The sequence below is a fragment of the Pan troglodytes genome, chromosome 3 (genome assembly GCF_028858775.2).
Source record: "Pan troglodytes isolate AG18354 chromosome 3, NHGRI_mPanTro3-v2.0_pri, whole genome shotgun sequence".
Taxonomy (NCBI): Eukaryota; Metazoa; Chordata; class Mammalia; order Primates; family Hominidae; genus Pan; species Pan troglodytes.
In genome coordinates this window covers 113,601,019-113,626,147 of record NC_072401.2, presented here as the reverse complement: position 1 = coordinate 113,626,147, position 25,129 = coordinate 113,601,019, and the positions used below count along the sequence as shown (strand labels likewise).

Below are 25,129 nucleotides of genomic sequence, written 5' to 3'. Positions count from 1 at the left end.
ATGCCCTGACTTCCTACAGTCTCCAATTTCCCTGTTTCTTTTAGGCTGCTAAGTATTATTGGTAAAAATTATGCTGAGATGCTTCACTATAAAATTATGTTGTCTCAATGTTCCTGGCACTCCTTCCATACTCCCAAATTCTTTCAGTCACCTCTTGATAATTGTCCATCCAATTCCTGAGGATTGTTTTGGATCTTTCTCACTCTTTTGTTGTCTCTTTCTTAGAGGTGTTGCTATTTCTTTTTAAGATTAGCATTTACTCATAATCCCAAATCCTCTTATTCATGCACGCAAGTATAAAAATAGATTTTATACTGTAACATATACCTTTTCATTCCTAAAGCAAAATAAGCAAAATATAGATCCTGATTGGAACTGCATTAGTTTGTGTGTTTGATGAGTCACTTCCTTTTAGGACAAAACGAAGAAAAGCAATAATATTCAAAATCAGCGGCACCAGAAAGAATCTGAGGCACTAACTAGATGAGGACTGATTCTTAAAAACATTGAGTATATCACTGATGCCGCTCTTCTGGTAGTTTGGCCAGCATCTGTTGAAAGAATTATCAACATTCATGATTTTGTAAATACTTCTTTTAAATTACATTTTAGGATAGGAGTTTTAAGTTTGTACCGAGCCCAAGGTAAAGTTATATGGAAGATTGAAGACTATTTTGCTTATGCTGTTATATCTTTTCCATATTATATTTAAAGAGTTAAACATGTAGGCATGACTAATAGAAGTATCCAAGGCTAGGTGCCATGGCTCACGCCTGTAATCTCAGCGCTCCAGGAGGCCGAGGCAGGCGGATTACTTGAGGTCAGGAGTTCAAGACCAGCCTGACCAACATGCTGAAACTCCGTCTCTACTAAAAATACAAAATTAAGCTGGGTGTGGGGGTGCACACCTGTAATCCCAGCTACTTGGAAGGCTGAGGTGGGAGAATCGCTTGAATCCGGGAGGTGGAAGTTGCAATGAGCTGAGATCGCGCCATTGCACTCCAGCCTGGGCAACAACAGCCAAACACTGTCTCAAATTAAAAAAAAAAATCCAAATATAGGAACCATCCTTCTTAGAACTAAGTTTCCTTTAAAATTAACTTATCAATAATTTCTTAGTAAGATCTATAATGGAATTTTGTCTCATAGCAAAGTTAACAGTACTTATGAATCTAACAATTTTTCAAAAAGCTATGAAAATGCCATTTATATTTATTAATTGTTTGGGAGTTTATTGTTTCCTGTACAATAACAGCTTTTTGTTTTATATACTTCACTTTTTGTCAAACCCATTGACTTGGCTGATTTTTTTCTTTGCAGTTCTGAAATAACCACTGCTGTACCATTCTTATTAAATGAAATATCTATTAAGCTATCAATCATTTGGACTAAGTAGGGAAAAAAAGTTTAATTGCTTTTCATTATTTATAGAACTAAAGAGTCTGTAGGAATCTAGTCTTGTAGATAAAGAAAAGTGTGTGAATCTGTGACATTTCTTGTGAAAAAACTCTTTGAAAAACAGTGTATCTACATAAAGTCACCTTATTTCATAACAAAGTATATTAGTTGTTTTAATTTTAGGTGAATGGTGATATAGTGAAAATTACTAGAAGTTTTCTGCTTACTGTAATAAAGTTTGTGCTTACATGCCAAAGTTATGATCCTCTCCTCTCGGCAAGTTTTGCACCTGCATTTTATGCAAGATGTGCTGTGCCCTACTTGTGGCAAGCCTGCACAGACCTGACTGATTTGTCAGACTGATGGCTGCTTACTTTCAGGAAACCACACACTGGTTCTTGATGTCTGTCATGTCCTCCTTGAGAATCTTTGATTATTAAGCTCCAACTCAGATAATCACAATCCTTGATTCACAGAATAGGCTAGCTTGCAAAATAAATTACTTAGTCAATTTAGTTCAATTCAACAAATAATAATTGAATGCTTATCAAGAGTAAGGTTAAGTGCTGTGGGGTATACAAAATAATAACCCATGTTCCCTGCTATTAAACTGCTTAATATATAAAGATATGTACCCAAATTACCATATAAAACACTGCTGCACTATCCCTTCCTAATTAAAATGACCCATAAAAGATTCATAGTTTTCCTCTTATCTTTCAGAACCTTACTTCTCAGCTCAGGCAACTCTTCAGATCTCTAGACTAGAATGCTCAACTACATATTCAACATTTCTACATGAATGTCTTAGAGAAACCTCAAATTCAACATGCCCAGTACCAAGTTCATAACCATCTGCTCTAAAATTGGTCTTCCTCCAGTATCCTCTGCCTCGATGAATGGCACAACCTGCAGTGCAAGCCAGAAGCCTACTAGTCATTCTAGGTGTCTTCATCTCCCTTTTTCTCTTTGGTCTACTTCCGCTGGCCCGTTCCCTTCTGAGTTTAGTTAGAACTCCTCAGGGGCTTATCTATAGGGCATCTTATCTTTTTACTTTATGTTCTCTTCTGATGGAGAGTTCATCTTCTCTAATGATTTTTATTAATACTTATATAGTTTATATGCTGAAGATTCAATTTTTAAGTCACACCTTGGCCAAGAAAAAATTATTAGTATTTTTAATATCTTCAGAAAAAAATCCTTGTAATTTTGATCTTTTTCCATCTTCCTTTGCTTATAGCCATTTGTTCAATAAACTATTAAACACATATATTCCAAAGCATTAGCTCCTCACAAAATCACAGTCAGGTGGGTGCTATTAGACTCCAGAGGTCTAACTGACACCAGAGAACTTCCCCCAAATCAGCCAGCCAGGATTTGAAAGCAGGAGTATTCTGACAACAAATTCTGAGCTCATTGCAATAAACTGTGGTACAGTTTATTGGATAATTTCTTTTTCAGAAAACATGCTTTGCTGTAAATAACTACATTCTCCTTCTCAACCTCACCCCTTCACATCAAATAATCAAATTTCTAAATCTCTTATTGTAAAGGAGTTGAACCACATATTTAAAGGAAAGCAGAATAAACAAATTCATTTTAAGGTGTGAGTATATAATCTTCATTAAGAAATGTACTTTTAAAAAACATTTAAAAAAATTTTCCCAGCACTTTGGGAGGCCAAGGCAGGCGGATCACGAGGTCAGGAGATCGAGACCAGGAGATACAGACCATACTTGCTAACACTGTGAAACCCCATCTCTACTAAAAAAAAAAAAATACAAAAAAATTAGCCGGGCGTGGTGGGGGGCACCTGTAGTCCCAGCTACTCGGGAGAGGCTGAGGCAGGAGAATGGTGTGAACCTGGGAAGTAGAGCTTGCAGTGAACCGAGATCACGCCACTGCACTCCAGCCTGGGTGACAGAGCGAGACTCTGTCTCAAAAAAAAAAAAAAAAAAAAAAAAAAAAAAAAAAAAATTCTGAGTACATAGTAGGTGTCTATATTTGTGGGGCACGAGATATTTTGATACAGGTATACAATGTGAAATAAGCACATCATGGAAAATGGGGTATCCATCCCCTCAAGCATTTACTTTTGTGTTACAAACAATCCAATTATACTTTTAGTTATTTTTAAATGTACAATTAAATTATTTTGACAACAATCACTCTGTTGTACTATCAAATACTAGGTCTCATTCATTCATTCCATTCTTTTTGTAACCATCAACCATCCTCACTTCCCCCTCACGCCCCACTACCCTTCCCAGCCTCCGGTAACCATCCTTCTACTCTCTACCTTCATGAGTTCAATTATTTTGATTTTTAGATCCCACAAGTAAGTGAGAATATGCGATGTTTGTCTTCCTGTGCCTGGCTTATTTCACTTAACATAATGACCTCCAGTTCCATCCATGTTGTTGCAAAAGACAGGACCTCACTCTTTTTAACGGCTGAATAGTACTCCCTTGGGTATAAGTACCATGTTTTCTTTATCCATTCATCTGTTGATGGACAATTAGGTTGCTTCCAAATCTTAGCTATTGTGAACAGTGCTATAACGAATATGAGAGTGTAGATATCTCTTTGAGATACTAATTTCCTTTCTTTTGGAGATATACCCAGCAGTGGGATTGCTAGGCTATATGGAAGCTCAATTTTTAGTTTTTTGAGGAACCTCCAAACTGTTCTCTCCATAGTGGTCATACTAATTTACATTCCCACCAACAGTATGAGGCTTCCCTTTTCTCCACATCCTCACTAGTATTTGTCATTGCCTGTCTTTTGGATAAAAGACATTTCAACTGGTGTGAGATGATATCTCATTGTAGTTTTGATTTGCATTTCTCTGATGCTCAGTGATGTTGAGCATCTTTTCATATGCCTGTTTGCCATTTGTATGTCTTATTCTTGTTTTGCTTTTGAGACAGGGTCTCATTCTGTCATCCAGGCTGGAGTGTGGTGGTGCGATCACAGCTCACTGTAGTCTTGAAGGAACTCCTAGGCTCAGGTGATTCTCCCACCTCAGCCTCCCAAATAGCTAAGCCCATGCCTGGCTAGTTTTTTTGTATTTTTTGGAGAGATGGGGTTTCACCGTATTGCCCAGGCTGGTCTCAAACTCCTGAGCTCAAGTGATCTGCCTGCCTAGGCCTCCCAAAGTGCTGGGATTATAGGCGTGAGCCACGGCACCTGGCCTGTATGTCTTCTTTTGAGGAATGTCTATTTAAATATTTTGCCCATGTTAAAATTGAATTATTAGACATTTTTCCTATAGAGTTGTTTGAGCTCCTTATATATTCTGGTTATTAATCGCTTGTCAGGGTAGTTCACAAATATTTTCTCCCATTCTGTGGGTTGTATCTTCACTTGGTTGATTGTTTCTTTTGCTGTGCAGAAGCTTTTTTTTCATTTTATTTTATTTTTTAAAATTATTATACTTTAAGTTCTAGGGTACATGTGCACAACGTGCAGGTTTGTTACATACGTATACATGTGCCATGTTGGTGTGCTGCACCCATTAACTCGTCATTTACATTAGGTGTATCTCCCAATGCTATCCCTCCCCTCTTCCCCACCCCACAATAGGTCCCGGGTGTGTGATGTTCCCCACCTTGTGTCCAAGTGTTCTCATTGTTCAGTTCCCACCTATGAGTGAGAACATGCAGTGTTTGGTTTTCTGTCCTTGCGATAGTTTGCTCAGAATGATGGTATCCAGCTTCATCCATGTCCTCACAAAGGACATGAACTCATCCATTTTTTAAAAAAATTATATTTTAACTTCTAGGATACATGTGCAAAATGTGTAGGTTTGTTACATATGTATACATGTGCCATGTTGGTGTGCTGCACCCATTAACTAGTCATTTACATTAGGTATATCCCCTAATGCTATCCCTTCCCCTTCCCCCCACCCCACAACAGGCCCCGGTGTGTGATGTTCCCCACCCTGTGTCCAAGTGTTCTCATTGTTCAATTCCCACCTATGAGTGAGAACATGCGGTGTTTGGTTTTCTGTCCTTGCAACAGTTTGCTCAGAATGATGGTTTCCAGCTTCATCCATGTCCCTACAAAGGAGATGAACTCATCATTTTTTATGGCTGCATAGTATTCCATGGTGTATATGTGCCACATTTTCTTAATCCAGTCTATCACTGACGGACACTTGGGTTGGCACGAAGTCTTTATAGCAGCATGATTTATAATCCTTTGGGTATAGACCCAGTAATGGGATGGCTGGGTCAAATGGTATTTCTAGTTCTAGATCCTTGAGGAATCACCACACTGTATTCCACAATGGTTGAACTAGCTTACAATCCCACCAACAGCGGAAAAGTGTTCCTATTTTTCCACATCCTCTCCAGCACCAGTTGTTTCCTAACTTTTTAATAATCGTCATTCTAACTGGTGTGAGATGGTATCTCATTGTGGTTTTGATTTGCATTTCTCCGATGACCAGTGATGGTGAGCATTTTTTCATGTGTCTTTTGGCTGTATAAATGTCTTCTTTTGAGAAGTGTCTGTTCATATCCTTTGCCCACTTTTTGATGGGGTTGTTTGATTTTTTTCTTGTAAGTTTGTCTGAGTTCTTTGTAGATTCTGTATATTAGCCCTTTGTCAGATGGGTAGATTGTAAAATTTTTCTCCCATTCTGTAGGTTGCCTGTTCACTCTGATGGTAGTTTCTTTTGCTGTGCAGAAGCTCTTTAGTTTAATTAGATCCCATTTGTCAATTTTGGCTTTTGTTGCCATTGCTTTTGGTGTTTTAGTCATGAAGTCCTTGCCCACGCCTATGTTCTGAATGGTATTACCTAGGTTTTCTTCTAGGGTTTTTATGGTTTTAGGTCTAAGATTTAAGTCTTTAATCCATTTTGAATTAATTTTTGTACAAGGTGTAAGGAAGGGATCTAGTTTCAGCTTTCTACATATGGCTAGCCAGTTTTCCCACCACCATTTATTCAATAGGAAATCCCTTCCCCATTGCTTGTTTTTGTCAGGTTTGTCAAAGATCAGATGGTTGTAGATGTGTGGTATTATTTCTGAGGGTTCTGTTCTGTTCCATTGGTCTATCTCTGTTTTGGTAGCAGTACCATGCTGTTTTGGTTACTGTAGCCTTGTAATACAGTTTGAAGTCAGGTAGCGTGATGCCTCCAGCTTTGTTCTTTTGGCTTAGGATTGTCTTGGCAATGCGGGCTCTTTTTTTGGTTCCATATGAACTTTAAAGTAGTGTCTTCCAATTCTGTGAAGAAAGTCATTGGTAGCTTGATGGGGATGGCACTGAATCTATAAATTACCTTGGGCAGTATGGCCATTTTCATGATATTGATTCTTCCTATCCATGAGCATGGAATGTTCTTCCATTTGTTTGTGTCCTCTTTTATTTCTTTGAGCAGTGGTTTGTAGTTCTCCTTGAAGAGGTCCTTCACATCCCTTTAAATTGGATTCCTAGGTATTTTATTCTCTTTGAAGCAACTGTGAATGGGAGTTCACTCATGATTTGGCTCTCCGTTTGTCTGTTATTGGTGTGGAGGAATGCTTGTGATTTTTGAACATTGATTTTGTATCCTGAGACTTTGCTGAAGTTGCTTATCAGCTTAAGGAGATTTTGGGCTGAGACGATGGAGTTTTCTAAATATATAATCATGCCATCTGCAAACAGGGACAATTTGACTTCCTCTTTTCCTAACTGAATATCCTTTATTTCTTTCTCCTGCCTGACTGCCCTGGCCAGAACTTCCAACACTATGTTGAATAGGAGTGGTGAGAGAGGCCATCCCTGTCCTGCGCCAGTTTTCAAAGGGAATGCTTCCAGTTTTTGCCCATTCAGTATGATATTGGCTGTGGGTCTGTCATAAATAGCTCTTATTATTGTGAGATACGTCCCATCAATACCTAATTTATTAAGAGCTTTTAGCATGAAGGGTTGTTGAATTTTGTCAAAGGCCTTTTCTGCATCTCTTGAGATAATCATGTGGTTTTTGTCTTTGGTTCTGTTTATATGCTGGATTAGGTTTATCGATTTGCGTATGTTGAACCAGCCTTGCATCCCAGGGATGAAGCCCACTTGATAGTGGTGGATAAGCTTTTTCATGTGCTGCTGGATACAGTTTGCCAGTATTTTATTGAAGATTTCTGCATCGGTTTTCATCATGGGTATTGGTCTAAAATTCTCTTTTTTTGTTGTGTCTCTGCCAGGCTTTGGTATCAAGATGATGCTGGCCTCATAAAATGAGTTAGGGAGGATTCCCTCTTTTTCTATTGATTGGAATAGTTTCAGAAGGAATGGTACCAGCTCCTCTTTGTACCTCTGGTAGACTTCAGCTGTGAATCCGTCTGGTCCTAGACTTTTTTTGGTTGCTAGGCTATTAATTATTGCCTCAATTCCAGGGCCTGTTATTGGTCTGTTCAGGGATTCAACTTCTTCCTGGTGTAGTCTTGGGAGGGTGTATGTGTCCAGGAATTTATCCGTTTCTTCTATATTTTTTAGTTTATTTGCGTAGTGGTGTTTATAGTATTCTCTGATGGTAGTTTGTATTTCTGTGGGATTGGTGGTGATACCCCTTTATCATTTTTTATTGCATCTATTTGATTCTTCTCTCTTTCCTTCTTTATTAGTCTTGCTAGCAGTCTATCAATTTTGTTGATCTTTTCAAAAAACCAGCTCCTAGATTCATTGATTTTTTGAAGGTTTTTTGTGTCTGTATCTCCTTCAGTTCTGCTTTGATCTTAGTTATTTCTTGCCTTCTGCTAGCTTTTGAATATGTTTGCTCTTGCTTCTCTAGTTCTTTTAATTATGATGTTGGGGTGTCAATTTCAGATCTTTCCTGCTTTCTCTTATGGGCATTTAGTGCTATAAATTTCCCTCTACACACTGCTTTAACTGTGTCCCAAAGATTCTGTTATGTTGTTTCTTTGTTCTCACTGATTTCAAAGAACATCTTTATTTCTGTGCAGCTTTTTAACTTCATGTGATCCTATTTGTCCATTTTTGCTTTAGTTGCCTGTACTTGTCTGTATTACTCAAGAATTTTTTGTCCAAACCAATGTCCTGGAGCTTTTCCCCAATGTTTTCTTGTAGTAGTTTCATAGTTTGAGATGTTAAATTTCAGTCTTTAATTCATTTTGATTTGATTTTTGTATATGGCGAGAGAAAAGGATGTAGTTTCATTCTTCTGCATATGGATATCCAGTTTTTCCCACAGCATCATTTATTGAAGAGACTGTCTTTTCCCTAGTGTATATTCTTGGCACCCTTGTCAAAAATGTGATCACTATAGGTGTGTGGATTTGTTTCTGGGCTCTTTATTCTGTTCCATTGGTCTATGTGTCTGTTTTTATGCCAGTACCACACTGTTTTGGTTACTAAAGCTCTGTAGTATAACTTGAAGTCAGGTAATGTGTTTCCTCCAGTTTTGTTCTTTTTGCTCAGGATAGCTTTGGCTGTTCTGGAACTTCTGTGAGTGTAAATAAATTTCGGGATTGTTTTTTCTATTTCTGTGATGGATGTCATTGGTATTTTGATAGAAATTGCATTGAATCTGTAGGTTGCTTCGGGTAGTATGGACATTTCAACAATATTGATTCTTCCAATCCATGAACATGCAATATCTTTCCATTTTTTTTTTTTTTGAGATGGAGTTTTGCTCTGTTGCCCAGGCTGGAGTACAGTGGTGTGATCTTGGCTCACTGCAACCTCTGCCTCCTGGGTTCAAGTGATTCTCGTCTCGGCCTCCGAGTAGCTGGGATTACAGGCACGCATCACCATGCCCAGCTAATTTTTGTATTTTTTAGTAGAGATGGGGTTTCACCATGTTGGCCAGACTGGTCTTGAACTCCTGACCTCAAGTAATCTGTCCACCTGGGCCTCCCAAAGTGCTGGATTATAGGCATGAGCCACTGTGCCCAGCCAGAAATGCTACTGATTTTGATTTTTGTGTGTTGGTTTTGTATTATGCAACTTTATTGAATTTATCAGTTCTAATAGTTTTTTGATGGAGTCCTTAGATTTTTCCAAATATAACATCATATCATCTGCAAACAAGCATAATTTGAATTCTTCCTTTCCAATCTGGATGCCCTTTATATCTTTCTCTTGTTTGATTGCTCTAGCTAGGACTTCCATTACTATGTTGAATAACACTGGTGACCAGTGGACATCCTTCTCATGTTCTAGATCTTAGAGGAAAGACTTTCATTTTTTCTCCATTTAGTATGATACTAGCTGTGGGTCTGTCATATGTGGCTTTTGTTATGTCGAGATATTTTCTTTCTATATCCAGTTTTTTAGTGTTTTTTAATCATGAAGGGATGTTGAATTTTATCAAATGCTTTTTCAGCATCAATTGAAATGATCATATGGTTTTTATCCCTCATTCTGTTGATACATCACATTGATTGATTTGTGTATGTTGAACTATCCTTGCGTCCCTGGGACAAATCGCACTTGGTCATGACGAATAACCTTTTTAGTATATTGTTGAATTTGGTTTGCTAGTATTTTGTTGAGGATTTGTACCTCAATAGTCATCAGAGATACTGGTCTGCAGTTTTCTTTCTTTGATGTGTCTTTGTCTGGCTTTGGTATAATAAATGCACCCTTTAAAAGAGGAAATTTGCTAACTGAAATAAGTCCATAGTTAATTTACTTTTTCCTCCTATCTTTCCACAAAGAATTTGCGTTTGCTTACAGTAGGAGCAAATAAAATAGCAACAAAATATAGAGAACTGGAAGTGGGGATTGTGAGAAAGAATTGAGAATCTAGATTGAAGAAAGATATGTTACCATAGTTACTAAGACTGGGACTTAAATTGCTTTACCCTACTAAAGAGTCAAAGCAAACGGAGGGGCACAGCCAAGTAGGTAATTCTCATTTACTTTGGGTCTTTGCTCAACTATTACCTCAGTGAGCTCTTCTATGACCACTTTATTTAAAAGTGAAATAAGCCAGGCACAGAAAGACAAATATTGCAAGTTCTCATTCATATGCGTGAGCTAAAAAGGTTGATTTTTTGGAGACAGAGTAGAATGACATTAACAGAGCTGGGAAGTGTGTATGTATGGGGGGAAAAGGGGTGATAAAGCACAATCATACAGTCAGAAAAAATCTAGTGTTCAATAGCACAGTTAGGTGACTGCAGTTAACAGCAATATATTGTATATTTCAAAAATGCTAGAAGAGAATATTTGAATGTTCCCAACACAAAGAAATAATAAATGTTTGAGGTGATGGATATCCTAAATACACTGATTTCATCATTATACAATGCATGTATCAAAATATCACATGTGCCCCATAAGTATGGTCAAATATTATATATCAATAGCAATGAAAAAATAAGAATAACAATAAAAATAGCAATCCTAGCTCATATCCACACTCCCTGTCTACCTTTCTGCTTTTATTTTTTTTTCATAGTGCATATAACCCAATGATTTACTTGTTCGCTGATAGACTTGTTCATTTATACATTGTCTCTCTTTCCCTACTACAACACAAGATTAATGAGAAATGAAATGTGGCCTGTTTTTATTTGTTTCCTTCTATCTTGACTTAGATCAGTGCCTGGAAAAATAGTGGAAGCTCATTAAATTTTTGAAATCAATGGGCTAAAAGCTATCAAGAAAGTATATGCTAGCCAGAAAAAGAAAGAATACAGAAACATTTATATAATACAATGATTACAATCAGTTGTTAAAACAATTGATGTTCAATATTATGTAAATGGAGAAAGTATCTTCAGTATATGGCAAGATTGTTAGAGCAACTTAAGCCTGAAAATCGTAGCCAAATATAGAGTGCCCAAAGACTTTGATTCCCAAATAGCGAATCATTTAAACTCCAAGAAGAAAATATTATCATCCAGAAATGGCAGAATCATTATACCTTTTTCAGTATATTACTGTTAAGTAAACCATAATAATAAATTATATAAAATAAATAATGAAGGACAAAGTTTGATATCTATTTTTTTCTTTACGTAATTTTTCTCAAGTGTTTTACATTGGATATTTTTATTGATGCCAAAGATAGTCATGCTAATTAGTTAATTCCCTATGGAAAAAAATCACTTCATTCTTGCCCTTCTTTAAATTTAAAAGCTTAAATGAAATGTGCCTCTACATTGCTGTGAAACTCTTGAGTAGACAAAGTTGTCTCTGAACCACTCAACAGTCGGAGAAAATATGCTAGGATGACATGAACAAGCAATTGGGATTTCTGTGCTAAATAAAAACTAGACATAGGTATGGAATCCTCTGGGCAGCAATCTTGTTCTCACCAAAATTTTTTGGAAGTGTTTGGGGTGTTTTTTTGGGATTGATCTCAGATTCAGGTTAATTTTAGTTATATAATAATAGAATGTCAAAAAGAAATCGATTTTTACTTTTTTTCATATAAATCATGCACTTTCACATGTACACTGAATGTATGCATTCAATAGTACTAGGCAAGAAGACTGGAATAGAATTAACATTTTCTAGCATCACATGACACTCTAAAGAGACATACGTACCCCTGCTATCCAGAAATTAATCTACTTAGTGTAGCAAATTTTAGAAATTATCTTTGTCTATTACTAAATTATCTTTATCTATTTAGAATAAGCAAAAAAAATTACTGGGTGTCTCTATGGCATTGCTTAGAACATTATTAATCTTCATGGTCTTTGAGTTATTTTAAAGTCCATAAATTACAGATAATTGAGAGCAATGCAAAAATATTCTTATCTGTAGGAATAAACTCTGTTCCAGTGAAGGTTCAATTGACTTCCCTCTCTCTGCCTGTGGAAAAAGCTAGTTTTGAAATCCGTTTCAACATATCTTCTCCATAAATACTTTTAGTTCTTTGATTTCTTCTTTGAATAGGTTGTAACATTTACTGGGTTCCCTCTTAATGATGAGTTACATAAAATCTTTAACACGTGTTCCTTTTATGTTTAATGAGAACCATAATTTTACCTTTTTGGAAATTATAATTTAACATTGTCACAATTGAAATGGCTGATAAGAATTTTATTCACTATCTTTCTACTAGCTCTGGCCTTCATTGACTATCTGGGTTTCTTACTATCCTAGTTTCAAAAAAACAAAAAACAGAATTCAAAATTTAGAGCAATACAAGTTAATATCCCCAGTTCCTGTGTGTGTTAGCCTTTTACCTTCTTTATATTGTGATAATTTTTAAATACAGCATTTCAAGGACTACAATCCTTGCCTACAATTTTACAGATGTTTCACAGAAATCTTTTAAGCTCAATGCACAACTAACATCACTAGTTCCTCTTCTGTTGATTCTGATAAGAAGACATGTTCCTGTTATACACAAAGTCCAAGTTTCTCCCTCATGAATACTAATTTCTGTCATGGTAATTTCACCTGGGAAGTCACACTTCTTCAGCAAAAACATCAACTGAGTTTTTACTAGCAAGTGTGTTTTTGGAGAAGAAGTTTTGACAGATTCATCTCTAGTAGCTCAGAGATGCCCAAATAATTTTCTGAAACATTTGCCATATAATGTAATCTCTGTCCTCATGGGGATTATGTTTTAGAGTGTACCTGTGGAGAGGGCAGTGAGGAGTGGCAGAGAATAAACATATTAACAAGGAAGATAATTTCAAATAGCAAGAAGAGCTATGAGGAAAAGAAAACAGGCTAATGGAATAGAGGATTATGGGGTGGGAGGTTCTTTCCACAAAGTAGTCAGAGCTGAACTTTCTGAGGAAGTAATAGATAAGCTGGGATATGAAGCTCTGCCAAGGGAAGATCTGGGGGAAGAGTTCCAGGCAAATGACCTGAGATAGAATTGATCTATCTATGCTACTGCAGTGATCGTGACTGTCATCCACAATAAGAAATATACAGTATTTTATATCCTGAACTAGTACATATTAAGTTCCACAGAGTGACACTCATACTATGTGTGATGCATTCTAATAATTTCTATATTACTCTATCCTGTTTAAAATCCACTAAATTGATTTCATGGCCAAACACTAGCTTGGTAGTTTAGGGCTTTTAAGCATGGGTTTGAATCTCAACTCTGCAACTTACTAGCTGCTATACTTTCACTATGTTACTTAACCTCCTTGCTCTCCAATTTGTACATCTTAAAGTAGGGGCAATAATAGTATCTGTTCATAAGGTTTGATATCAAATTTCCTTTTAGAAATACTGAACTAACTTATACCTCTAATTTTTAGTGTATTTTATACACTATATCTCATATAGCCAAATATAGTATTTTATACACTAAATCTCTAAACCCACACCATTCATCTTTTTAATCTTTGACAACTTGATAGGTAAAAAATCATTCCTAATTGTTTTAATTTGCATTTCTTTTCTTTATAGTGAGGCTGGACATATTTTTCTATTTATTGGACTCTACATGAAGTTGCAGTTTTCATTTCCTACAAAACGTTAAAAAATGATATAATTAAATGTAAAAATGTACTACCTATATAAGGCTTCATCTAATAATAGCATTATATTATATATTATATAATTTATAACTTATCATTATAACTTGTTTGTCACTTATCAGTAAATGAAAAATTATAGCATTGTTTTATACTTACCTCCCACTAAACTACATAGACCCAATAAAAGAAAAAAGATTTTTTTGAGGGGATGGATGAAAACAATGAGAATATCAACTAGAACTTAGTCTTTGAAATGATTATAAACCGAAAAATATCAAAATTTGCATTCATTTTTCATTTTAACTACTGGGCTTTAATATTTTTAAAATTATAAGTCATAACTGCAGACACACAAATGAAACCACCAGGTAGTCAAAAAGATACACTCAATTTCAGTAATATCTAACAGACATATTGGAACAGCTGCCTATTGTAGTGAAAGAAATGGTTATGCAATGGAAAAATAATTAAATAAGAGAAGGGCTTTTCATGAACTAATGATACATAACTGTGGGCCACGAACTCAAGAATATGCCTAACTCAAGCCTCTTTTTTTGTGGCGGGGGAGGGTGGTGGGCGCAGACGGAGTTTTGCTCTGTCGCCCAGGCTGGAGTGCAGTTTGCGATCTTGGCTCACTGCAACCTCTGCCTCCTGGGTTCAAGCGATTCTTCTACCTCAGCCTCCTGAGTAGCTGGGATTACAGGTATTCCCCACCATACCCAGCTGATTTTTGTATTTTTTTGGAGAGGCGGGGTTTCGCCATGTTGGCCAGGCTGGTCTCGAACTCCTGGCCTCAGGTGACCCGCCCACCTCAGCCTCCCAAAGTGCTGGGATTACAGGCATGACCCACCACACCCTGCTCAAGCCTCTTTCTGATTTCAAACTGCAGGTTAAGACATTTCTACATTTTATACTTTTTCAAGAATCTACTTTAAAAAAAATATGAAATCTCTGGTGACATTACTTAGTACCTTGTATATGCAGGACAATATGCTAGATGCTACTACAAGATGGGTAAACTTATCCATTAAAAGTAGCCAGGTTGGGCACGGTGGCTCATGCCTGTAATCCCAGCACTTCGGAAGGCCAAGGCAGGGAAATTGCTTGAGGCCAGAAGTTCATAACCAGCCTGGGCAACACGGCAAAACTCCATCTCTACTAAAAATACAAAAATTAGCCAGGCACGGTAGTATGCACCTGTAGTCCCAGGAACTCGGTAGGCTGAGGCACAAGAATTGCTTGAACCTGGGAAGTGGAGGTTGCAGTGAGCTGAGATCCTACCATTGCACTCCTGCTTGGGCAACAAAGGACTCTGTCTCAAAAATAAAAAAATAAGAAATAAATTTTAAAAAATAAAGTATCAAACTTAGGGGGAAAAAAGTAGTCAAAATCTAATATTTCTCCTGAAAAATGACTTTCCTTCTCAATTCTCAATTTGTGGCAGTGAAAATTTCGCTTCTGCTGTTATTACCTCTAAAACTCATGGAATAAGAAATCCTCAATTCAGTCAGACTGATGGAATTTGCAATCATGCAACATCAAACTTAAATTCCCTACCTCTGTAGGCCATCTGCAGACATTCAAGTAAAATTTAATTAAGAGGATACAAAACAAAAATTAAATTATTTTGGATTAATTGGAAGAGGAAATAAAAGAAATTCTCAAACACAGATATTTAAAAAGTTACATGAAAATAAATACAGTAAAAACCACAATGGGAATTTAACTTTCTTAACATTATGTTTAGATATTAAGTATTAATGATAATTTTATCCTTCATTTTCCATAAAGTTAAAAACATTTGTACCATGCTTTCCTTTTGATTAGAACTCTGATAAGCTGCAGTTGTTGCCCTAAGAAAACAGCAAGAAATAAAGCCAATCACTTCCTCTTCCTATGCCAAGATAAGACTCAGCTGCCAATGAAGTTAAATGGCTGGGGGCGGTGCCGGGGGAAACACTGGGTATGGGGAAAAAGATCAGAAGATAGAAAGTATCTTCTGCATCAGGTTGGTTAGAAACTCGGTTTATCTGCTCAAAAGAAGCTACATTTCAAATGTCTTATTAATTCTCTTAAACACACATAAACACAATGAAATAAAACATAACTAGTAGGAACAAGGTTTTTGGAGATAGGTGGCTGTTACTAGAAGATAAGATTATGACTCCAGAAAAGACAGAAAATGAAGACAGTGTTGCTAAGTCTTAAAGAACACATGAATAGAGACACAGAATTTCTACATATTTCTGTTACAGTAAGACTGATGTCATGGTACTTTTAGTTTTTCCTTTTAATCTTGCCTTATCACTTCTTTTGAATAGGAAACTGAGAATAGTTTGTACAGAGGAGGTGGGTATTTTTCCTCTCAAGGATTAGTGAGCAACAAGGGGGAAAAAAACCAACTAGAGATCTACATAAAAAACAACATAATTTAGGTTGACAGGTTTAATTTTTTCTTTAGAGATTGTCTATTCTAAACATTAGATACATTGTTTCACAATCTTAACACTTTGTTCAATAAATATTCTATAAATTTGAGAATTACATGTACTAAAAACACAGTTCTATGATGTGTTAGTTGAGGGAAATAAGAGGAGGAAAACCAGAGAAAAAGAAGAAGAATAGAAAAGGTGAGGGAGAAATAAGGAGCAAATATTTATTGAGCGCCTCCATGTGTTAGGCATTTTACATACAAAATGAGACTGAATCCTCATAAAAACTTTAAGAGGTGGGTAGCATTATACCCATTACAAATGAGGAAATTGAATCTCTGACGGATTAAGTAATCAGGATCACGGGGGCTAATAAAGAGTAAAACCAGGATTCAAAATTAGATCTGTCATACTTCAACCCCCTTTTCATTGTTTCAGAATGCTCAGCTTCTGCACTGAAGTGGAAGAGGTAGGGGAAGATGTATGCAGAAGAAGAGAAAGTGGTTGAGATGGGTGGGGAGGGAAAAAACACATGAGAGAACGAGACTCAACAGAGACAGAAAGGAGATGGGTGGTAGGAAAAAAAGGCTGAAAAGGAATGTGCGAGAAAGCAAAATAGAGCATATGAGGAGTTGCTAGAAGAGACACAGAGAAAAGGGATCATTTGAAATTCTGTTTAAAATACAGGTTTCAAGCAAATAAACAATTTTAACCTATCTATTGGAATATCTATTATCAGAGTAATTACTTTTGACAACTCAAAGGACTGTAACCCTTACATATTTTGAATATTGTTTCTCAACTTTGGCACTATTGAAATTTTGTGCCAGATAATACTTCGTTGTAGGGGACTATGGCATTATATGATGTTTACCAGCATTCCTGGCCTTTTCCTATTAGATGTCAGTACCACCTCCTTAGTTTCAACAATAAAAAAATGTCCAGACATTGTCAAATGCCCCGTATGGACAAAAGGCCCCCAGTTGAGAACCACTGATTTAGAAGTTCCAGTCTGGATGATTTAAAAAAATGAACAAAAGATGCCTATCAAATGCAAAATTATTCCCTGAGTTACTCTAGTGACTGGATGTCCTTAGGAACAAGATGAGATTAAGTTAGGGCAGAATTCATCTAAGCTCATAGCACTTATTACAATATTGCTTGCAAACTGCTTTTAAAATATGTGAAAGGAAGTGAGTATAAACTAATATTTAGTTTTGAACTACACCATCTAAAGAAGGGCAGAAAATTTGTCAGACTGTTCTTCCATCATGTAATGTGCTTTTTGTATTTATGAAACAAACAAACAAAAAACACTAGCTTTGGTGTTCGGAAACCTGGGTTCTAGTCTGCTCTAGCATGAGTTAGCTGTAGGACCTACAGCAAATAACGTAGCCTAGGGAACAACTATTGGCTTCTCATATTTTACCAAGAGTTTAAATATACACTTCTAAGAAAATAGTTAAACAACTTCATATGTATATATTACTGATACTATGTTGAAGGGCAAGTGTGGTGAATACAGTATATTGACTTGCTTATTCTCCATTCCCTTGCCAAAATGTGGTCCATGGGCACAGCATCAGCATCACTTAGGAGTTTGTAGAGATGCAAAATCTCAGACCTCACTCCAAACCAACTGAATCAAAATCTGCATTTAATAAGAGATGATTCCTATGCACACTGAAGTTGAGGAATACTTGCGTCAGTTTCCATTGCTATAAAAAAATCAGACACAGACAATATAGCACTGGATAATTTATAAAGAAGAGAGGTTTATTTGGCTCATGGTTCTGCAGGCTGTACATGAAACAGTGCTGGCATCTCCTTCTGTTAAGGGCCTTAGGAAGCTTACAATCATGGCAGAAGGTGAAGGGAGAGCAGGCAGTGTCACATGGCAAGAGGGAGGAAGGGAAGGAGAGAGAGGGAGAGAGGTCCCAGATTCTTTTAAACAACCAGATCTTGTGTGAACTAAGTGGGCAACAATTTACTTGTCACCAAAGGGATAGCACTAAGCCGTTTATGAGGGATCTACCCCCATGATCAAAACACCTCCCACCAGATCCCACCTCCAACACTGTAGATCACATTTCAGTATGAGATTTGGAGGCAACAAACGCCCAAACTATATTAATGCTGTTCTGCTTTTCGCCTCAGGTGGTTTTCTAATTGCAAAGGCTGGAAAACTTAAAATTGCCTTTCTCAGATTTCGTTTCAGTTAGGACTTTGGTCCAAAATTAGGCCTAACAGCTAACACTCACATGCTAGCTATGTGCCAGAGACTGCTCTAAGTACGTCTCATATATTATTAATTCATATAATCCTTCCAATAATCCTATGAAGTTGTTACAATTATTCCCATTATGCAGATGCAGAAACTGCAGCCCAGAGAGGTTAGTTACTTGCCTAAAGTTACAGTCAATAAAAGGCAAACCCAGGTATCCCTGATCTAGAATCTGTACTGTTAATCATATTTCTACTGATAGATCAAAAGGCATGGACCCCCCTCACTGAACCCCCCATTTTGTTTTCTTTTTTACAGATCATCTCATGGAACACACTTTGGCAAATGCTGTTACAGAAGTTCCTTCATTTATTTACTTACATTTATCTATGAGCCAGCATTGTTCTGAAAGTTCTAGGCATTGCAAAAGGCAAGAAATAGAAATGAGACATTATCATTTGAAAGGAAGCAAAATTATTTTTATCTATAAACTGGATAATTATATACCTAGAAGATGCAAATGAATCAAGTCTAAGAGCTACTAGTATTTATTAGTACCAGTATAAAAATTTAGAAAGGTGGCCAGTTAAAAATGAAATACATAAAAGCCAATAGCTAGAAACCACCAATAAAATATGATACGGAAAAAATCCTTTTCATAATACCAACAAAAATATAAAAACTTAATACAGACTTTAATATAATCCTTAATACTACAAAAGATTATAAAGCAGGGCAGAAAGTACATTATTCAATGATTAGGACAAAAAAAGATCAGCTCCATACTTCATACAATACAGAAAATCATTCTAAAGAGATTAAATATATACAGTAAAAAATTAAACCATAAATGCACACATACAAAAGAAAACATAGGCAAATATTTAACTGATTGTAAGATTAGAAAAAATTTCTTAACAAATATGTATAGAAAGAGATATGTGTATACATGTGAGTGGTGTGTGTATACGAAATTACCAAAAAAAATTCCTTTAATAAAAATTCAAAGCATTAGCAAATTTTAAAAAACGTAAATAAAATTATAAAGTAAATAGCAAGCAGGGAAAATATTTACAGCCAATGTGAAAATAAGGGATTGATATCCTTATAATGCCAAAAGGAAAAAAAATGACTAAAAAGAAATACAAATGCCTAATAAGTATATGAATGGTTTAGTAAACCTCTCTAGCAACAGCTTACAATATGATAGAAGTTTTACCTATGAAATTGGCAATGATTATAAACTATATTGTTCATTGCTGGCATGTATGGTTTCCAACTGGCCTTTTTACACACCAGTGCTGCAAGTGTAAATTCAACCTTTCTTGAATTAAATTCTTTAGGATGTTTCAAGAGGCTTCAAAGAGTTTGACTCATTGACCTAGTTCTTCTACTTCTAGGAATCTATACCAGGGTAGAAGTTTAAGGATTTACAAGCAAATATTTTCAGACAGCATGATTTATAAAAGAAAGCTTGAAGCAACTTCAATGTGCGGTGTTAGGGGAATGAATTATTTGGCAGCCCTAAAGAGAGTTTTCACATAGAATTTCCATAACATGGGAAAATGACACAACCTTTTGTAAAAGAAGACACAAAATTATATTTATATTAAAACATGTTAAAAATATGTGTGTGGCTGGGCACAAAGGCTCAGACCTGTAATCCCAGTACTTTGGGAGGCTGAGACGGGAGGATTGCTTGAGGCTAGTAGTTTGAGATTAGCCTGGGCAACATAGCAAAACCCTATCTCAAAAAAAAAAGTGTGTATATATGCATATACACATAGGCAAATGAATATACTGTAGTAATACCAAATTTCATATTTGATATCAAAATATTACTCAGAGTGGGATTTCAAAGGCTTTTTTCTTCTTTAGATCTTTCTATAGTTCTAATTTTCCAAAGCACACATTACTTTTATAATCATAAAGACGTTAAAGCTAGAGTTAATAATTCGAAAGTCAATCTAAGGATAATGGGACTTCCCTATTCTCTAGGTAAGACGGTCATGTTAGGTTATTTCAGATTGTGAGTGACCTGTACATTGTGCCACATCTAAGCAGATGCTATTGACATTTCAGGCATATAATAATGGACTAGAGATGTTTAGCCTTCCAGCTATGCATCAGGGCACAGAAACTCTTACATAAAGCCACCTGGCATTCACCCTCATGAACATACTTGGATCATCTCTCATACACACAATTACCAACACATATATGGAATAGCTGTGTCCTGTCCCTTCAGTTACCTGGACATTCCCTGAAATTGCTTCTTTCCCTTGCTTATCTCTCTTTAGACACCTGATCCTATTCAAACCTGGCACAGTTTCTTCATCTACGGGACTTGATTCATTCTCCCAAGGCCTCCTTTCTTAAGTGACTTGGTTTTAACCAGGCATCCTTTGTCAATCTCCCTACCTGGAAAGACTCAGGCCAGAATGACAGAAGAACCTTCATTTTTTGCTCAAATGGAGTAGCACCTAAAGACAAATTGTTAAAAATGATGCAGACAATATCTTAACTAGTAATAAAACACCTATGTTAATACTAGGTGTTTTATATATATATTTCATATATATATGAAATAAGTAACAAAATAAAGATACATTTTGTTCTGGTATTGTAATAACAAGCTGATGAAAGAGCTTTCCAGGTTGAGGAAAAGGAATGAACCTTTCAGACAGAAGTGGAAAGAAAAATCAGTGAAGGAAGGGATGTATGTGGACGAGGATTTAGCTTGAGAAACAGCCCAAGAAAGAAACCTCCATCAAATTATTAGGAAAGGGCAAACTCTGTGAGGGGAATAGAAATAGAAAGGGACTTAATACAGAAAATTAGGTGTTGACAAAATCATTGAAAGAGCTAGAGGAGCACAAGTCAGGTGCCTCTGGAGCTATGGTGTTCAAGAGCATACAACCATAGCTCTTTTCTGGGTTAAAAGGAGCGCCTCTGCTAGCTCCTGCCTCTAATTTCCTCTCAATACCCATGAGGCTATCCATGACTCTGGAACACGAAGTGAGCGTGCCAAGTAGAAAAGACGGCAGGAAGATGGCCTCTGTCTCATTTCCAGCTAATTAGTTTTGGTTCTGCTTCTGTTTATATCATTGTTTTCATGGAAAAGTTCACCTTAAGTTCTAAATCATTAACTTAGAAACCAATCTTTCAAAAATATTCCATTTGTAATGTGGAGTCCTTGTATCCTTAAACCAACCAACAGGACAAACAAAAACCATCTCCCTAAATAAAAACTAAATAAAATGAGTCCTTGGGATATGTTCCATAGTTGTTAATTTCGTTTCTTCCTCAAATATCTTTACACATGTAATACTATTTCTACCATCATTACATGGCAATGCATAATTTCATTTACAGGACTTGAAAAAAACTAGAAAACAAGGCTTTGTGATAACATTACCAAGAAACGTTTTATCAGAAAAGCTTGCTTTTTACACCAATGGGTTGGGTTGCACCAATTTTTTGCTTATTTTTGGCTTCTTGACTAAGTCTTCTTTGGTGCTAATGCAGTAGGAAATGCCTATCTCCGGTGTGATTTTCAATTATTGTGTATGGGGGCTTAGAATACATTAATAAATCTTGAGGCAAAAAGAGAATGATAAAAATAACACTTCAAAGGAGTACAGGAGAATGAACTTTCATGACATTCAATGAAGGAGGCAGGTATGCAAAGTGATATGTTTTCTAAGATGTACTTTTCATTTTTTGTTTTATCCTTTTACTTTGTACCATAAGCAATTTTGGAAAGACCACAACTATTAGTGATGTCTACATAATCATACTAATGAAGTACACAGAAGCTTAAATGAAGTATTTTTATATGCTCCCTTACAACTATTTGAAAATTTACTTTGGAAACCCCTGCTCAAATGCACCCCCTCCCCACCCCCAAAGGAATTCTTGTGCTGTCTTCTTCACTTTTCCAGTTGAGCAATTTAAGTTAGAGGAAATCAAGCCCTTGAGCAAATGAGTACAGTTAACGGGAAAAACCACTAGGAAGGGAATCCGAAGAACAAGCTACCAAATTATTTGCTTGAGTCACTTTCTCTTATATTGTCACAGATGAAAAATTACACTCCACGTGGTGATCAAACCTAACGCTAAGGCATATTTTGTGTGCCGCACAGTGTTACTCTGTTTCCTAAGTAACCTATTGAAACAATATAAGGTATACATCTATTAATGCATTTAGTGATGATACTGGAATTTGTGAAATGTGACAGAAAGGACAGATGAAGAAAGATGAGGCGAGACAGGTATTAATTGTCCTAACAGTACAGGCTGTAATAAAGGCCAATAATCATTTGAATTCCTGCTCCTTAATGTGAGTCTAAAGAGCGGCTTACCTCAGGTATTTGGAAAGTCTAAATACTGCATTTGCTGTAGAAAATTCATCCAACATACAATTCAATTTTTAAAATTAAACCTTTTGCCTAATCTTTAAGATATTTGATGTTATAATGCCCATTATCACACTTTATTTAAATGAGATAAACTCAGCGAGTTTAAAAAATTACGCAACTTCTCTTTTCCCTTACTATGGCTGGCCTCTTATACTTCTTTCTCTTTAGTATAATACTAACCGAAAGCAATATTCTTGCCTCTCCACTTTTTAACTGAAGCTTTGATCTCATCTGTATTTATGAAGAACGTGCTCTGGGAGAGTCCCTGTCAAGACATCCATTGTAACACCCGCTCCTACTCATGCTTTCAGCGCTGCCCGTGGACGGAATCCACCCACACCTTCCAGACACGCTAGGTGTGGGCTCGGAAACGCAAGATGGAGGGCGGGAGGGGAGCCGCCGGCTCCTAAACCTGGCGCAGGGCACGGACTCGAAGTTGAAAAAGAAGTGTTTACAAGTGAGGCTTTTAAATAAATCACCGCTATGGAGGGCATTTCCTCCGAGCCCTGGGCGCCAGCCTGAGAATCCTCTGCCGGACGCCAGGGGACGAGCCACGCTGACCCCGCCAGACACGCGACCCCGGGGCCGGCGCTGGCGTCTGCACTCGCGCGACCCCGCCGCTCCTCCCGGGAGCGCCGTCTAACAGCTCCCGGCGGCGACTTCCCAGAGCGCCGCGGAGCCAGTGCCCACGCGGGGCAGACCTGCGGCGCGGCCCGCGGGCCGGGCCCCTTCCCTCCACCGCCGGGCGGGGCTCGCGGCCCCCGATCCGGCCGCTTCGCCGCCGCCCCTCCCCGCGCTCACCTGCTCGCTCTCCTTCGGCCGCTGATCGCGCCGCCGCGGGCTCGCCCCGGGATCCCGCTCGGTCCCTGCCGCCTCCCGCTCCGCCAGCGCGTCCCCGTCCTCGTCGCGTTCCCCGCCGTCGCCGCCCCGCAGCAGCTCCCCGGCTGAGCACATCCCGCAGCCAACTCCTGCCGCCCCGGACAGCCGCCGGAGGACCACGCCGCGACGCACCAGGCAGCGCCGCCGCCCGAAGGCTGCCCTGGGATCCGCCGCACCCGCCGCTGACAGGAGCCGCCGGAGCGCGCCCCGCCGGCCTGGGCGCCTGAAGTACCAGCCCGGCCCCTCCTGTCACTGGCTCGCCCAACCCCCGGCCGTCGGGGCGGAGCCATACAGGGGAGGGGCCAAGACAGGGGGCGGGGCCAACGGGGTGTGTGTGTGTGTGTGTGTGTGTGTGTGTGTGTGTGTGTGTGTGTGTGTGATTGAGAGAGAGGCCGACAGACTGAGAGAAGGGTGTTGTGTGAAAAACTATGGACATACACTGCATGAGGGAGATTGTACATGATGAGAGAGGCTGTGTGTATGTATGAGGGACATTGTGCGTAAGAGACCGTTAGAGCGTGAGAGACGCTGAGCGTGATTTGTGTGTGTGTGTGAGAGAGATTCTATATCAAACAAACTGCGTATAAGAGATTGTATGCACTTTGGGAGGCCGAGGCGGGCAGATTGCTTGAGCCCAGGAGTTGGAGACCAGCCTGGGCAACCCCATCTCTACTAAAAATACAATTAGCCGGGCGTGGTGGTGGCAGTGTGGTCCCAGCTACTCAGGAGGCTGAGGTGGGAGGATCGCCTCAGCCCGGGAAGTCGAGGCTGCAGTGAGCAGAGATCACACCACTGCACTCCAGCCTGGGCGACAGAACCAGACCCCGTTTCAGAGAGAGAGAGAGAAAGAGAGAGAGAGATTGTATGTGTATGCAAGAGACTGTGTGAGAGAGAGATTGTATGAGGGAACAACAGAAACTGAGAGAGATCAAGTGTGAAAGAGAAACTACTTGTGTCAGAGAGCCAATGGATATATTTAAGAGAAAGCGCATTTGTATAAGAGATGAGTGTGTGTGGGTTTGTATGTGAGAGAGAAACACACACATGCACCCAGTTACACTCTCCAGCAGGGTCCCCCTGTTCTTGCCTGAGTATCTGCCCATCCTTTTCAAGGAACACACATTTCACTGTCCCTCTTGTTCCTTTAGCCTCCTTTCCTAGTGTCTCACTGAAGGTCTGTGTATTTGTCCCTTTCTGTTGAGTGCTTCCTAGTGTGTGTTGTTTGTTGGAGCCTTGGGTCGTTTGATGGTGTATCAAATGATGTATCTTTCTGTAACTGGGTAAGAATATGTCTTTCTCAGTGGGTGGTGAGGGGAATATATCCAATTGATAATTATTTTTTGTACTACTCCATCCATT

The 25,129-nt window shown here is 38.1% G+C and overlaps 1 protein-coding gene across 1 annotated transcript in view; it reads right to left on the bottom strand.

Annotated features, from left to right (window-relative positions):
* FAM241A (family with sequence similarity 241 member A) overlaps positions 1–24,029 on the bottom strand; it is a 43,342-nt gene extending 19,313 nt beyond the window's left edge. Inside the window, exon 1 of the mRNA NM_001243959.1 lies at positions 23,693–24,029. Coding sequence (NP_001230888.1) covers positions 23,693–23,845 — 153 coding nt within the window. The 5' untranslated portion in view covers positions 23,846–24,029. The remainder of the gene's footprint in view (positions 1–23,692) is intronic.
* Between the last annotated feature and the right edge of the window lie 1,100 nt (positions 24,030–25,129).